The sequence below is a fragment of the Phyllostomus discolor genome, chromosome 11, assembly GCF_004126475.2.
Source record: "Phyllostomus discolor isolate MPI-MPIP mPhyDis1 chromosome 11, mPhyDis1.pri.v3, whole genome shotgun sequence".
Lineage (NCBI taxonomy): Eukaryota > Metazoa > Chordata > Mammalia > Chiroptera > Phyllostomidae > Phyllostomus > Phyllostomus discolor.
The window spans coordinates 45029057-45046878 of record NC_040913.2 but is presented as its reverse complement, the minus strand read 5'-3'; the positions used below and the strand labels follow the sequence as shown (position 1 = coordinate 45046878).

The window sequence follows — 17822 nt, the reverse complement described above, 5'->3', positions numbered from 1 at the left end:
AAGGCAGACACTAACAGGTGATAGCTAGGGGTAGGGAATTCTAAAGTAGAGACAAGTACAAATGCCCTTAGGTGGGAGGGAGCTAGGCATATTTAATAAACAGAAAGGGGGCTGGAAAATGGGGAGAAAACTATAAGAAAGGTGGAAATGTAGGTAGAGGCTAGAGCATATATGACCTTGTAAACCACATTAACGATTTGAATTTTATTATTAATGAAATGGAAAACCATTAGAGGATCTTAAGCAGGGAAGTAATATAATATGATTTGATTTTTAATGGAACTTAGTTGAGGTACAGGGGGAAGAACGAAAGCAGGATGATCAGTTAGAAGCTAAGTTCTGCTAAAAAAATGGTCAGCAGTGAATTTGGGATTTTATTTTGGAGGCTAAAACATCAAGATTTGCTGGTAAGTAGGTGTTGGGGTTAAAATAAAGGGAAGAATCAAGAATGACTTCTAGATTTTTGAGTATTCAGGTGGAAAGTGGTACAGTTCATTGAAGTTAGATGACTGGGGAAAGAACACATTGAGTGTGTAAATTAAAAGTTCTTTTCTGAACATGTATAGTTAATATGTCTACTAGTTATAGAAATAGAAATGTCAAGTGGGCATTTGAAATGTCAGAACTGGAGATAAATACTGAGATTCATCAGCATGTTGTATTTTTCAGTATACTTCCCTCTTGTTTGCCAGGAAAAGGATAGACTGGGTCTGCTTTTTAGTGCAGTGACGCCCTCCCAAAATTATAACAGTGTTCAGAGTAGAACCATACTAGATAGACAAAAAAGGTTGGTTTGATATCAGTTAGATTTACATAATAAGGAGAAGCAGGGGCACAAGTTTCGCCCCCAAAATAGTACCATTAGTTAACTTGGTACTTGGGAAAATAGGCATAAGGTAATTTGCATTTTGGTCCCATTCTTCATTGTTTTGTATATTCATACCCTTTGCTATGTATCATTATTATGCTCTCTCATAGTGGATGGGCATACATCTAACCTTTGACTGTGAATTTCATCATGTGACCAGCCAGGATGTTATTCAAACAGAAGCTTGAAAAACCTCTTGCATAATTGGGCTTCAGTTCTTCTGCATTTGATATCATCATGAGAAGAACATGCCTGGCTTGGTTCAGTCGAGGATAAGATATGTGTGTTGCAAAGGCAAGACACCCCAGCTGGCCCAGTCAGCCAAACTAAATTATCTGAAAGCCATCCAACCTCCACACATTTGAACAAATCTAGCTGAGGTCAATGTCTCAGTCTTCAGCTGTTTCCAGTCACATAAGCAATAAACACTTATTTTTAAGTGTTTGAGGTTTTATCATTCTGACAATACATAACTGATACAAGGAAGAATAGGATGGAAATGAGGGGAGGATTAGTCTGATTTTTGGACATGCTGAATTTGAAATGGCTAGTAGCAGCTCAGTGTAGGACTCAACAATTAAGTTTTGTGAATCATCAGCATATATGTAGCTCAAGTATGGATAATGAAAGGAGGAAATTATGATGACTGTACTCTAAGGAAAACCTGCATTTGAAGGAACCATTGTGACTGAAAATGAATGCTCAGAAATATCAGGGGAGAATCAGAGTGGTAGTGTGGAAACAAGAAACAAACTCATAGATACAGAGAACAGACTGATGGTTGCCAGGGTGGTGGGTTAGTTTGGAGGACTAGGTAAAAAAAGATGAAGAAATTGAAAAGTACAGATTGATAGTTATAAAATAGTCATGGACTATAAAGTACAGCATAGGAATATAGTTGATAATATTGGAATAACTATATGGCACCAGTTGGGTACTGAAAATATCAAGGAAACACTTTGTAAAGTATATGATTGTGTCACCTGAAACTAATGTAAAATAATATTGAATGTAAACTGTGTTTGAAAAAAATCTTTTAAGATTTAAAAAAGGAAGTGTTTGTTAGAACTGCCAAATGCACAGAGAGGTAAAGGTAAGCATTTTTATACTCATTTTACAAATAAAGAAAAATTAGGTTTGGATAGTTTGATTAAGTTTGTTGTGTGTGATGGTAACAACTGGTGAATAACGGTAAGGGCTCTAGAACATAGGTCTTTCCAATTTTTTAACCCGGGGCTTTATCATTTTATCATGTTGTCTCTCTTCAGTATGTATTTTGATATAAATATATTATTTAAATGATTGTAAGGTATCTTTTACACATAAGATGTTAAAACAAATAATACAATTTTAATATTTAGAATTACATGAACAGTAAAAGATAAGAAATATCATAAAAAAGAAAATTTTACCCTTTGTGACAACATAGATGAACCCAGAGAACATTATGCTAAGTGAAATAATCCAGTCAGAGAAAGACAAATACGATATGATCCCACCTACATGTGGAATCTAATGAACAAACTGAAGTAACAAGCAAAATAGAGACTCATAGATAGCAGGTTGACAGCTCTGGGGGATGGTGTTAGGGGGTGGAGGGATCTGGCAAAAAGAAAAGGACTCACGGACGTAGATAACTGTGTGGTGATTGCAGGAGGGGAGATAAATGGTAATGGAAAAATACAATAAAAATAAACTATTAAAAATAAGAAATAACTGGGCTCCCACTGAAATTATAACAATCTTGTTATGCTATTGAATGTTTCCTTCCATTTTACATCCATTTTTCTATAGCTGATAAATATTTTCTCATATTGTGATTTCCTGCTTGAACAATGGATTGAAAAATAACTTTTTCTCTCATGTTGAATATCATGAATTGATAATAATGTTGAAATATTTTACAGAATGAACTTCATGAGCTGGAAAAACAAATAGCATCTGTTTCTGCAGAAACTACAGAAACAGAAAGGCTAATTTATCAGCAAGATGCTGCCATAGAGAATAGCAAACTTCAGTGTGAAAACCTGGAAATGCAAATCAAATCCTTACATATAGAAAATGTAAAACTTAAATTTGACATAGAAGCAGCCCAAGAAAATTTTGAGGAACACCTGATAAGATATAATGATTACTATGCAAAAATAAAAGTGCATAAGAACAGTTTGAGGGAGGAAGAAAGCAAATGGCCATTTATGACTGAACTCCATGAAAAACAAGATCTTGTTAAAAAACTAAAGACAGTGAAAGAGGAACTAAGGCAAGATCTCCAGAATCCAGAAGGAAACTGGATGAAACAAGTACAGGTTTGAAATATCACTTATTAAATTTTTCTATTCTTTTAAATTTACACTTATTAAGTGATAAATTTATCATTAATAAAATATCATGGCTTCTCTAACTAGATTCAGAAACTAATATTTTCATAACTTTAAAAAGCTTGAATAAGTACATGACTTATATAACATCTATGCCAAATGTCCAAGTGTGTAAAGAAGACATACCCAGCTCCCATGTGAATTAATGAAAGTACATAGTCAAACAGAATCATGGTGAACAGTTAATCCATTTGTTGCAGAAAGTGTGATTCACAAAAATGTTGAAACCCTAACTTCCAAGTGATTGGATTCAGGCCAAGAATAGTCAGTTTAGAATGCTTAATATTGTTATGCAAATAATATGAATTAATCATTGTAGTTTACACATCTATTTTTTTACTATTCTTTGAAAAGAGTGGAAGACACAAACTTAACATATCTATTATGTGTTGCTAGAAACTTACGAGTATCCTTTACACTGTTGCTGGATAATTACCATGGTGCCACTATCCTTTATGTCTTATTTTCATTTGGATTTTAGTTCTAAATTTTTAAATCTATGGTTTGTTTCTTGGGATAATAGATAATAGTTTTTTTTTATTATATGCTCCTGTAGAAGTAACATTCTAATTCTATTTATCAAAATTAAATATCATGACTAGTTTTCTTATATTATAAAAACACTGAAAATCTTGGATTTATATTTATTGTTCATTGTTTGACTTTATATTTTCAATTTTATAAACATACAGGAAGATATTACAAAGTTAAAGGATGAAATTACAACTATAAAAGAATCTATCATCGAAAATACTTGTTTTCTTCAGGTAGAAAATAAGACACATGAAAAATTAAGAAAAGAAATAGAGGTAAGTCTTAGTTACCTGGATTTCAGTGTTTGATGGGATCGTTTCTTAAACTTATACTATTCAGACTTTCCATAGTTAACTCTCAATCCTCCTAACAGCTAGAGAACAATAAGGAACCATATAAAGGATTGGATAAGTCCAAATCATTAATAGATAATTAGAGATAACTCTCTCATTCAAAGTTATTCAAATATGAATGTACTTAGACAAAGCAAGCAATCACTCATATTTAAATCTGGCCAAAAATTCTGCAAGGTTTCATTCCACCAACAACCTGGTGACTGAATAATGGCTAGAAAGCAGAGGCTATTGAATAAAAAATGATGACCATTTCAAGACAGACATCAGGATTTCCTCAAAATAGAGTAAGACAATAGAAGTCATTAATATTACAAACTCCTTCACATTTGCAGTTATTGAGTCCAATTAAAAAATGATATGAAAAATTAAAAATGAGAATATATTTGAGTACCTTTAATAGATGCCTATAGTCATTATTGTTTAGATGAGTGGACATGAAAATGAAAAAGAATTAGTTGTTAAGGGCAAAGAAATAATTTTAACCCTTAAGACATTAATTTGGAAATTAAAAAGTTCCATGTCTTTAACTTTGCATGTGATTAATTTGATACAATTAAAAAGCATCTGAAGAATTTGAAAATAAAAACCCTTATGTTTATAAAACATTCTCTTTAAGAAATACCATCATGTTATCTTACATTTTTCTAGTAATCTAACATGTTTTTTTACCCTTCTAGACATAAAAGTTTATTATAAAACTATATATATAGTAAGAAAGTATGTAAGTGGCATAGATATAGAAAAGTAATTAGTGAAGTATAAAAAATTATCAAGAGATAACCATCATATGAGGTGGAAACAAAATAGGTTAGCCATATAAATAAAGAAAACTCAAGAAAATGTTAAAATAAAATTGGATTTATATGTCATAGCACACTTCTAGGAGGACTGAAGACAATATAGGAGACAAACTTAACCATTTGTGTCAGAGAGTTATTTCTTTTAAAAGACACATACACAAACTGCATAATTAAATATCACTTTGTATCATAAATTTCTCAATTATTGAAATTCACCATAACAATAAAGAAAACAAGATTCATTTTGAGAGAAGGTATGTTTAACATATATATGTATGTATTATTTAGAAATAATAAAATGCCAAACAAGTCAGCAGAACATTGAGTATCAATGGTATCAAATGGTATCAAATTTTTTAAAAATAAGGATATCCAAAAAACAATGGAAAATATGAGTAATCTCATTATCAATAAGGGACTGACAATTTAAATCACAATGTAGTCCCATATTTATCCTGTCAGATTATCAATATTACAATTGGTAAGATGTGGAGTACCTGAATTCTAATATACTATTGATATGAGTGTAAATTGGTAAAAGCACTTTGGAAAGAAATTTGAGATTACTTAATAATTTTTTTGCTAATATACTTTATTGAGTTAAAACTGTCATAAGAGCAAAGGCACAAATTGTAAGGGTTTGGCTTGATTAATTTTGACTAATGTATATGTACACTCATGTTACCATAAACTAGACTAGATATAAAACTTTTGCATCATGACCAGAAAGTTCTCTTATGTCCCTTTACTCAGGCTACCACTATTCTGATTTTTAAAAACAGCTTTATTGAAATATAATTCACTTACATTATACCTATTTAAAGTGCATAATTTAATGGTTTTTAGTATATTCACAAGTAATGTAACCATCACCAGTCAATTTTAGAAATGTTTACTGCCTGAAAAAGAAACTTCATACACTTTAGCTACGACTGCTCCATTTATCTAATGTGTTTTCCCATATATTTGGTCTACCACATTCTTTTCCTTTCTGATGTTGTAAGATTCCTTCTTTTATCAATTCCTTCTCTTTAGAAAACTTCTAAATTTATTCTCTTAGGTTAGATCTGCTATTGGCAAAATCTTTTAGTTTTTTTAATCTGAGAATGTCAATTTCCTCTCCATTCCTGAAGGATGTTTTTGCTGGATATAGAATTCTGGGTTGACAGTTCTTTCTACAGTTCAAAAATGTGTTTCCACTTCTTTCTGGTCTCCATGATTTCTAATGAGAAATCTACTGCCATTCAAATTGTTTTTCTCCCTAGAGATATGGTGTTTATTTCTTGCTGCTTTCAAGATTTCCTGTCTTTCATTTCAGAAGTGTTACTGTGATATGCTTTGGCATGAATTTCTTTAAATGTGTCCTGTTTGGAATACTCTTAGCTATTTAATTCTATAGGTTTATGTCTTTTGACAAATTTGGGAAATTTTCAACTCTTATGTTTATCTCAGTACTTTTTTAACTCTGCACTTTTTCTTTGCTCCTTCCAGGACTCTAATGACACAAATAGTAGATCTTTTTTTGTTTTAGCCTCACAGGTACCTGAGGCTCTGTTCATTTTTTTTTTCAGTCTATTTTTTGTTGTTTAAACTGAGTAATTTCTAGTGTTCTTTCATTCACTGATTTTTTCCTCTTCCCCTGCATTCTGCTACTGAACCTGGTTCTTGGTTTCATGAGTGATTTGCTATTGAAATCTGGACATGTTGGGTATTATTGTTATTGGGAAGAGACCCAAGTCAGGAACCCCTTGTCCCCCACTGAGCTTGTTCCTTGGTTCTTCCTTCACTCACAAAAGATGAGTTCAAGCAAGAGACAGCACATATAGTGGAAATGAGATACCAAGTTTATTTATGAAACACAGTTGAGCACAGAGCTGCAAACAAACACCCGGCTAGTCTGAATGCCCCACATACATAGGAAATAAAGTTGTTAGTAAGTTTGTTAGACAGTTTGTTCTATACCCTTGAGCTGAGGCTAGAAGTAGGCTTAGCTAATCTGAGTGCCCTGACTATTGGGGTTCAAGGATTATATACCTTAATCAACTTTTAGGTTCCCTTTCCTCCTTCCCCTTCTAAACTTTGGGGATAATATACAGCTACAAAGGCTTTGTTTCTCAACTAGTAAAGGCTGTTTGTCTTAGTGAAATTGGTACAGAGGCTCCCTTTCCCAGCACCAAGTCTCAAGGCTCCCCTCCTCCTATGCTATCCCTGCTTGTGATATTTGGAAAGCCTGGGAATCTTATCAGACCAGGCTCAGGACTGCTGAGTCAATGGCTGAGGCATGTTTCCCTCCTCCTCCCCGCCTTAGTTTACTACCTACTCTACCTAATATTATTAAGTCTCTGGATTATTATTACTTCTGGGTAGTAGTAGAATTTCAGATTTTCTACTAAGTCTCTGTTGACACTCATGGAGGGAGGAAGGACTTCTTGTTCTGGCCAAGTGTGGGAGTACTGGCTGCCCATTAGGCCAGTGCTGATAACCCTCTGGGAACGTCAGGGGCACCTCATTACTGCCCCCAATGTGGCCTCCACTAATACCATGTAGATAAGGCCTTGTTAGTACTAAATGCTAGTGAAAATCGTGACTCTCCACTAGGTCTCCTCTGACTTCTTTCAGTGAGGGGGGAATCACTTGATGGGGTAGAAAGCCAGGCTTCCCAAATGGGCTCCACTGACCCAATAGTTTATGGTTCATTATTGCTCAGTAGCAGTGAAAAGTCCTGGCTCCCCAGTTAACCTTCTTTGACACCACCCCCACAGGAATTGAGGCACATAGTTATAGCCTAGCAATGGTGGACATTTAGACATTTCTCTCATCCTTTGCTGGTTTGTGTGGTGATGGTGCTATAGTTTTTTTTTCCTTCTTTTTTTTCTGTAGTGTTTGACTTTAGAAGTTACCATCTGAAAGTTTTCTATCTTGCTAGGCTACCCTTTTCCTAGTTCTTTGGCCAGAGAGAGTAGGCTTTACTTGGAGCTTATTTGTCTGCAGCAATGGGCATTTCCAGGTAGCTGTCTTCTCCAGTATCCACTCTGTGATATCTGAGGCAAAATCACCCAGGGAACCCATCACCACATCATGCCTTGGGTCCTGAGGTCCCAGGACAGCTTCCTTTTTTGCTCCACTTCTCAGAAACTTATGTTTGTTTTACAAGGGGGGACTCTCAAAACCTGGAATTTATTTATAAAAATGTGTGTATTTATTCTTACATAGTGAAACTTCAGTCACCTTCAAAGTACTCTCCATTTGATACAATACACCAAGACTCTTTTCCACTGCTCAAAACAGTTTTTGTACTCATCAATTTTGATGACTTTTAGTGCTTTTGCTGTTTTTTGTTTCACCTCTCCCACATCTGCAAAACATTTCCCTTTGAGGACTTTTATCATCCAGATAAACAAAATAAAGTTGCTTGGAGGGAGGGGGGAACAAGGGGGTCATGGAGTTTTGGGTCAAAAGCTGCTAAACACAAAGCGCAGTGTGGGCAAATGGGCTTATAAATCACCTATCATGAAATGGACAAACGTACTGAAAGAGTCTTCAGAAAAAATTCCCTGAAGCTTAACAGATTCTCACAACAATGCCAACTGGTACACTGATACACATGGGTTCCTAGAACACTCACATAGTGGAGGAAGCCTGTACTACCAGGGGCCTGCCCTCCAGAAGATAATTCCTTTTTGGGGGCCAGGGTAGGGGGAATCCCTCCTCATATATATGTGTCTAGAAAAATATTTAAAGAAATATTGTACAAAATTTCTCCAAATGTGACAAAAAAATAACTCATTACACAACTTTGCAAATTGTAAGCAAGATAAATATGGGAGGAAGAAGGTATATATAAGGAAATTGTCAAGCTACTGAAAACCAAATACAAAGAAAAAATAATCTTAAAAGCAGCCAGAAAAAAGTCAAGAACAATAGTTAGAATAATAAATTGACTATTATTTAAGTTCACTGCAAAATTAAATGGAAAGTACAGAGAGTTCTATATGCTTCCTGCTCCCCAATAGCCTCCCCTAAGCCTCCTCCACTGTCAACATCTCCCACCAGAGTGGTACATTTGTTTCAACTGATGGACCTACATTGACACATGATTATCTCCCAGAGGCCATACTTTAAATTAGTGTTCACTCCGAAACTAAATAATATTGTATGCCAACTGTAGCTGAAAATTAATTTTAAAAAGGAAAAATAAATATAGCCAGACAATACATAAAAAATTACAGATTGGGCATTATAATTCTAATAACCCATAAGTCAAAGGAGAAATCACAAGACTGATTTTAAAATATTTGAAAATGAATGATAATGAAAGCACACACATGAAAAATTGTGGGGTATAGCAAAAGTAGTATTTAAAGAAAAAATTTACATATTTAAGTGACTATATTAGAGAAGAAAATAGATTTTAAAGCAATTATCTAAGCTTCCACCATAAGAGACTATGAAAAAAAAGAAATTCAGGCAAAAGCAAGTGGAAGAAATGAAATAATAACTAGCAGAAATCAATGAAATATAAAACAAAAGCAGCAGAGAAAATCGACAAAGCAAAAGCTGAAAAGCCTAGTAAAATAGATAAACCACCACAACACTGATGAAGAAACGATAGGATAATGAGGTCTATAGACTTAAGGGGGTGATAAAGGCCTATTATGAATAACTTTATGTCAATAAGTTTGATGACTTAGGTGAAATGGAATATTCCCCCCAAAACACATATATAACTAACACAAGAAGAAAATCCTTTATGTTTAGGCCTGTGATCCATTTCAAATTAAGCTTTACAAATAGTGTGGGGTAGGAATTATTGAAATTGAATTCATAATTAAAACCATCTTCATAAGGAAAACTTAAGACTGGCACAGCTTCACTGGTGAGCTCTATCACACATTTAAAGAAGAAATAAAACCCAGCCTATACAAACTCTTTCAGAAAGTGGAAAATGCTACTTATTCCAACTCATGTTATGAGGCCATCATAAATCTGGTACAAAACAGTGAACAGGAACATTAGCAAAAAAGAAATTACAGTCTAATGTCCCTCATTAACATAAATGCAAAATTGCCTAACAAAAAATTTTAAACTTGAATTCAGCTATATATAAAAAGTATAGTCCCTTGTGACCAAGCAGAGTTTATACCAGGAATGCAAAGTTGGTTCAACTTTCAAAAAGCATACAATGTTATTTGCCACACTAACAAAATGAAGGACATAAAAAGGTGTAATTAATGCAATAGTTGCAGAAACAGCATTAGAAAAATTCAGCACCATTTCATACCAACAGCTCTGAGCAGTGTAAGAATAGAAGGGAACATTCTCAGCCTGATGAAGGGCATCTATAAAAAACTTATTGCTAACAATTTCATATTTATTGGTGAAATGCTGAATGCTTTCTCCCTAGGACTGGGAACAAAGAAAAGATTTCTTATCCCATCTTTTCTCTAAAACATTATATTGAAGGTTGTACTCAGTGCTATAAGACAAGAGAAAAATATTTTTCTATATTAAGGAACATAAAAAACCCTAATAAACCAATAAGTGAATTTAGTGAGAAAGGTCTAATGACAAAATGTCAAAATACAAAAATCAATTATATTTCTATATAGTTTCTATGGGTAGCAATTAACAACTGGAAAGTGAAATAAAGCAAAATGCTTTTTATTAACACTAAAAACAAAGGATCCTTGCCAAAATTTTTATGAAAAAAATATGTAAACTTCTATAATAAAAATATTACTAAGAAATAAATAATAATAAATGGAATAATATACTATATTCATGTTCTACAAAACTCAATATTTTTAAAATGTTAATTTTCCCATAGAATGATATAGTTTCAACACCATTTCATAAAAATCCCAGTAGGTTCCATGGTTCCATGCCTGTGGTTCTATTTTTGTTCATTAGTTCATTCATTATTCCTCTTATAGGTGAGATCAAGTGAACAGAGGGGAGGGGAGAGGGGAATAGTGGTGGAAAGAAGGGGAAGGTACTAGACAAAGAACATGAATGAATGACCCACGGACATGGACAACAGTGTGGGAACTGACTGTAGGAGCAGGAGTGGGATGGGCAGAGGAGAGCAAAGGGGGTAAAATTGGGACAACTGTAATAGAATAACAATAAAAGTGATTATAGAAATATATCTGTAGGTATTTTTGTAGATATTGACAGACATTTAAAATTTATATGCAAATGCAAAGGGTCTAGTTAGCCAAAACAATCTTGAAAAAGAACAGAGTTGTAATATTTACCCTGTCTTACAGTAAGATTTATTATGAAGCTACTGTTATCAAGAAAGTGTGTATTGGTGAAAGATAAATGGACCAATGGAACAGAGTAGAGTTTAAAAATCAATCACACTTTGTCAATTTTATGAAGATTTCAAGATAATTCAATGAAGAAGAAAAGTCTTACCATAAATGATGCTGGAACAACCAAATATCTATATGGAAACAATGGACCCCTCTGCCTACCTCACAACACACACAAAACTATTTGAAATGGATCAGAGATCTAAGCAGGAAAGCTAAAACTGTTAAACTTTTAGAAGAAACTATAGGAGAATATCTTCATTATGGTAGGTCAACCAAAGATTTCTTAGGACACAAAATGTACTAATGATAAAGGAAAAAAATGACATTGGATTTCAAACTTTGAGACTTCTATTCTTCAAAAGACACCATCAAGCAAATGAAAAGACAATGAAGTACCCATCAATAAATGAATGGCTAAAGAAGAGGTAGTGCATACTGTATATACAATAGAATATTTCTCCACCAGAAAAAGAATGAAACTTTACCATTAACAATAGCATGGTGGACCTAGAGGATATTATGCTAAGTGAAATAAGTCAAAGAAAGAAAAATACCATATGATTTCACTTATTTGTGGATCCTAAAAACAAAATAAACAAGTAAAACAGAAACAGACTCATAGATACAGAGAAAAAACTGAAGGTTTCCAGATGGGGGAGGATGGGACAGCTGAGTGAAAAAGGTGAAGGGATTAAGAACTACAAATTGGCAGATACAAAATAGTCACAGGGATATAAAGTACAGGATATAGTCAATAATACTGTAATAACTATGTATGGTATCTGGTGGATACTAGACTTATCAGGAGTATCACTTCATTAAATTAGAATTGTCTAACCACTATGCTATACAGAAATTAATATAAATAATATTCAATGTAAACTGTAATTGAAAATAATTTAAAGAAAATGAAAAGACAGAATTATAGAAGGAGTAAGAGTATTTGCAACATGTATATCCTAGAAAGGATTTATGCCCAGGACTTGTAGATAATGAACTCCTACAATCATTTCTAAAAATAGGTAAAATATGTAAATAGCAATTTCACAAAAGAAGACATAAGATGGCCAATAAGTACATGAAAAGATACTTGGCATGTTTAACAATCAGAGAAATGGAGAAGGAAGCCATAAAAAATGAAAAGGTAACATTTCAAACTCAATAGAACTGTCAAAATTACAACAAATGATATTACCAAATGTTGCGAAGGGTGTGGAGCAGCCAAAATTTTTGTGCATTTTTGTTGAGATTATAAAATAGTGTGATTGTTTTGGAAAGTGGCTTCACAGTTTTTTTAAATGTTAGCATACACCTAAACTATGTCTTAGCAATTCCCTCACTGTTTACTTAAGAAAAATGACATGTCTTTGAAAAAAAGCTTGCATATGAATGCTCACAGACGCCTTATTAATAATAATCCTAAGATAGAAACATCACAAATGTCCCTCAAACTGTGCCTCAAAAGCAGAATGGATAAGAAAAATACATTGAGCATACATTGTTGTATGCTCATATGAAATATTAGTCAGCAATAAGGAGGATGAACAACTGACATACACAAAACGTGGGTATATAAATTTGACAAAAGTCGACCTGCACTAAAAAAATCTGTATATACTTTCATTAAAATACTTAACCATACTCTTTAAATTAAACAGCTGAAGAACAAGAGGTTACATGACATATTCAAATGGCAGCAAGTGAGCACTAAGTCTTTTAAGTGAGGTATGTTCTCCATGGTAAAACAATAACCTTGTGTAAATGTTTGTCACATGTATGGAGAATTGTGAACAATAAAGATTTAGCAATATATTTTCTATAATGTTCTTCTCAAAACAGGGTTGCAGCCCTTTGATTTACAAAAATTGTCTCATTAATTTATTCAACACATTTATTGAGTTCAGACAATGTGTCCATTATCTTTTTTAGTTCTAAATATAGAGTGGTGAACAAAATAAGTTGACAAAAATCCCTGCCCTCATGGAACTTTCATTCTAGTTGGAGAGATAGACATAAACAAGATATATAAGTAAGATACTTAGCACTAGATCTGGGGAACTTGCACATCTCTATTATGATCTGTTGTGTATTCATTTCATACTTTAACTTTTGAAGAACAATTTCAGAAGCAGGTTAATTTACCACCAACCAAATTTATTGATTAACCAAAAATTTGTTCTGATTATTATAACTGCTATATATATGCATATGTAATATATACATATATAAATGGGTATGCATTCTCTTGATGCATACAATATATTCAATGTATAAAAAATCTTGAATATAGCTTTATCACTTAATATATTTCAGTTTATTCCATATTTATTTCTAATCTTTTTAAAGTCATTTTTTATTTTACCAAGTTATCATCAGCAAGCCAAGATCACCAATTTGAATGAATTTTCAGAATTTGCAGAACTACCAAAAATTGAAAACTTACAAAAATGTACAAATTTTGTAGCAATTTATGTGGTATTAATTGACAGGTTCACTTTGTTTTTGTTTCTGTATGTTGTAATGCTTAGAGTATCTTCATTTCAGTTACCCTCCTCTGCTGCAGAACTGTGCTTCAGTATAATTTGTCTTTTTTGTAATCCTCTATGTTTTATTTTATGGGTTTACGTTTAAATTTTTATTGTATTTCATTACCATTTATTCCCCTTATACCTCCCTTTTCTTCACATTCTGTGCATTGAAAAACATCATTCTAAGGAGTCCATAGTTTTAACCATACTGTCAAAGTGATCTATTCCATAACAAAGGTAAGGAAGCCTTTAACTAAGTGAGGAGCTGGGAAAGAAAAATGAGACATTTTGCTGGGGGAGAAAGATGAGAGTCAACATGTGGTATAATCTGGGTCCCAATGACAGCTGAGGGGTAGAGAAAAAGGGAGACAGGTCGGGGACAGAATCTTAAGGCCCAAGAAACCCAGGGTCTTGTCTCCCTACATTCCTTTTAGGCTATAAACTTATTTTTGATGTTACTTTGATAAATTTGGTCACATGGTGTTTTGACAAATTGATCTTTATTTGTATTAGTCATCAGGGACAGTAGACACTGTTGAGTGAGCATGTGTAGTGTGTGGGCATTGCATTCAAAATGACTGAGCAAGTAGAACAACAAATCTGCATCAAATTTTGCATTAAGCTTAAATATCCCTCCATGGAAACTATTTGGATGATTCAGAAGGCTGGAGCTATGGGTCATTGGAAGCTTCACTGTGACAGCGTGCTCACTCATGTATCACATCTCATGCAGACTTTTTTTGTGAAACATCAAATCACCCAGCTGACTCAGCCCCCTTACAGCCCAGATTTGGTGCCCTGTGACTTCTGACTTTTCTCAAAACTAAAATCACCTTTGAAAGGGGAGAGATGAGACCATCAATGAGATTAGGAAAATATGATAGGTCAGCTGATTGTAATTGGAAGAACTGTGTGAGGTCCCAAGGTGCCTACTTTGAGGGGACTGAGGCATTATTTTCCTATGTATGTATGTATTTTCTTGTATCTTCTTCAATAAAAGTTTCCATTTTTCACATTGTGTGGGTGGATACTTTCTGGACAAACCGCTTATACCCCCAAGAAGAGAAAACATGTCCACAAAAAAATTTGTACATGAATATTCATGGAAGCATTATCCATAATAACCAAAAAGTGGAAGCAACTCAAATGTCCATCAAATGATAAAATGGATAAATAAAATGTAGTATATCTTCCAATGAAATATTACTTGGCAATAAAAGGGAATGGAGTATTTATACATGCTAAAGCATGGATGGCCCTTAAAAACATTAAGTGAAAGAAGCCAGTCACAAAAGACCACATATCATATGATACACTTTGTAAAACTCCCAGAATAGGAAAATCTAAACATATAAAGAGAAAGTAGATTAAGTAGTTGCCTAGTGCTAAGGGTGGGTCTGGGGAAATGGGGAGTCACTACTAATGGGCACTAGGTTTCATTTTAGGCTAATGAAAATGTTCTGAAATTGATTGTGGTGATGGCTGCACAACCCTGTGAATATAATAAAAACCATTAAATAATACACTTTAAAGGGTGGACTGTATGGTATGTGAATTACACCTCAATAAAGCTTTCTGAAAGTTCTTTGTATAGTCTCAGTACTATACAAAGGACTAATCTCAGGAATGTTGACTTTTTTACTTTCATGTACCCTGACACCAAAGCCCTTGCACTTTTCACTGTGCTTCAGTGTCTGGCTCAAACACTGATCTATTTAATGACAGGGAAATGGATATATTCTAGACCTTTTAGGTCAATGGGTCTATGTTTCACTGAATCACTAGATAAAGAAATAAAATTATTGCTCTTAACTGGTAACTGCTTGATAAGTAAAAGGCACTCTGTCACAGATGCTTCACATCCCAAACATCATCACTTGCTAGATGTGAAACTTTGGTTAAATTACTTAATCCTTTTGCTCTTTTGTTTCTTTATACAAAAGTGGGTGTCATAATATCCACATAATAAGGTGTTATGAAAATTATATGTAAAAAGCACAGTAACATGTATGTGTCAAAAGTTATAATACTGTTTATTTTATTATTATCCTTTACTGTGAATAATTCCTAATCAAGTGCTTACCTCTTTAGGATAATAAAAACATTCTTTCTGGCTATTTACTATTTATCCTTCTCTAGTCCTGTTGACATGTGTTCTTTTTATAGGTACAACATAAGAGATATGGTGCAATTCTTAAGCGTTTGCATTGTCAGGTGAACAAGCTTCAGTCAAATAGAAGGCAATGGCAATGGGACATTCAACAACTAGAAAAAACTGCAGCTGATCTAAGAAAATGCATTGCAATGAAAGATTAACATGGCCATAGGACAAAGTAGAACACAGAGTATTCCCACAAAAATTATGGGACAGAATGTTGAGAAATCAATCATATTTTTATTTTGGAATTTTATTTATTTACTTTTATTAATGTATAATTGACATACAATATTATATTTATTCCAGTTATACAACACAGTGGTTGTAGGTTTATATACAGTACCAATACCAATAAGCTTCCACTATCAGAGGTCTGTCTTAATGACAGATATATTTCTCTTTTTTCTAATCAGTCATTGTTGATAAAGTGCTTCCAACATTACAATTGATAGCAGTAGTTAGACAATAGGAATGCTTACAGAATAATGGATGACTCTGTGAATATTTTTCATGTATATGATATATTGTATTCATGAATGCCAGTTTATAAACTGTTGCCTTCACTATCACATAAAGTAAAAATTTAGAAGAAACCTTTGACTTTACAATAATTTAAGTTGTTAAGACATTTAAATGGTTGTCTGTTTTAAGCTTTATGAGAACTTGTTTTTTTACTACTGCTTTCACAGTAGCCCATAAATATTGACATTTACAATAATGTTGTTTTATGTTCAACACCTCAGATATATTTCTTAGTTTTCTCTTTCATCGAGAAGGTAGCAATCATTTTTCTTTGTTATTAGATAACATATTTTTAGAGTGTTGCAAAACATAACTTTTTGTTCCTGTTTCTGTCTTTAAATTCTTTATTACTTGTCTGACTAAAATAACATTGTGTAAGCCTAACTTAGTTAACCAGTACAAACATGTATTTTTTTCACTGAAAGACACATACTATGTCCTTGACAACAAATAAGAATTTAACTTGTGCCTTTTAAGATGAAAGTGTTCCTTCTCATGGCTCCATTGATTCACATTTTTAGGAGCAAAAATAAAATATTAATTATTAAATACATGGTTTCTATTTTTTTAAGAAACTAATGTTTTAATTGCAGTTTGTATTCAATATTATTTTATATTAGTTTTAGGTGTACAGCACAATGGTTAGACAATCTTATACTGTATGTAATTATCTCAATATTATTGACCATATTCTTTATGCTGTACTTTACTAAATACATAGTTTTTAAATATATGCTTTAAAATGTAATGATTTCAAATCAACATCAAAATGATATCACAAGTTTATTTTCTCCTTATATTTTCATGTGCCTGAGATTTAGTAAGATAACTGATATAAAACCTGATATTAATAATCTTATCATGCCTAACATTAATAGTCTTATTATGCATTAACATAGCTTATTATGGCTAACACTTTAAATGACTTATGCTATAACACAATCAGCTTTGGTCCATGACTCAGAAACACAGCTATGAATAAAAACAGTTAAAACTAACTTGTGGAATAAACCCTCTATACTCAGCTGAATACAAGGCCAAACCAAATGTGTATTATATAAAAATATTTAAATATAATTTGTACATTTAAAAGACTTTTTATGGTTATATTTATAATTTTATTTACAGCTAATAAAAGAAAAACCAGTTTTTAAAACTTTTTAAGTTTATAATAGGTTTTAAAATATTTTTTACAGAAAAGTTAATACTTGAGTTATACTTTTGAAAGTTTATTTTTAAAGTAAGATATAGGGATCCAAGATAGTTGTGGTATAGATGGAAGTTAACATCACCTCCTGGGACCAAACTGAAACTACAACTAAAATATAGAAAAGTCAAACTGAATAACCAACTGAAGA

General features: G+C 32.9%; 1 protein-coding gene across 1 annotated transcript in view; it reads left to right on the top strand.

Annotated features, from left to right (window-relative positions):
• CCDC122 (coiled-coil domain containing 122) overlaps positions 1-17510 on the top strand; it is a 32467-nt gene extending 14957 nt beyond the window's left edge. The window contains exons 3-5 of the mRNA XM_028526659.2: positions 2776-3174; positions 3939-4055; positions 15951-17510. Of these exons, the coding sequence (XP_028382460.1) occupies positions 2776-3174; positions 3939-4055; positions 15951-16100 (666 nt within the window). The 3' untranslated portion in view covers positions 16101-17510. The remainder of the gene's footprint in view (positions 1-2775; positions 3175-3938; positions 4056-15950) is intronic.
• The last annotated feature ends 312 nt before the right edge of the window (positions 17511-17822 follow it).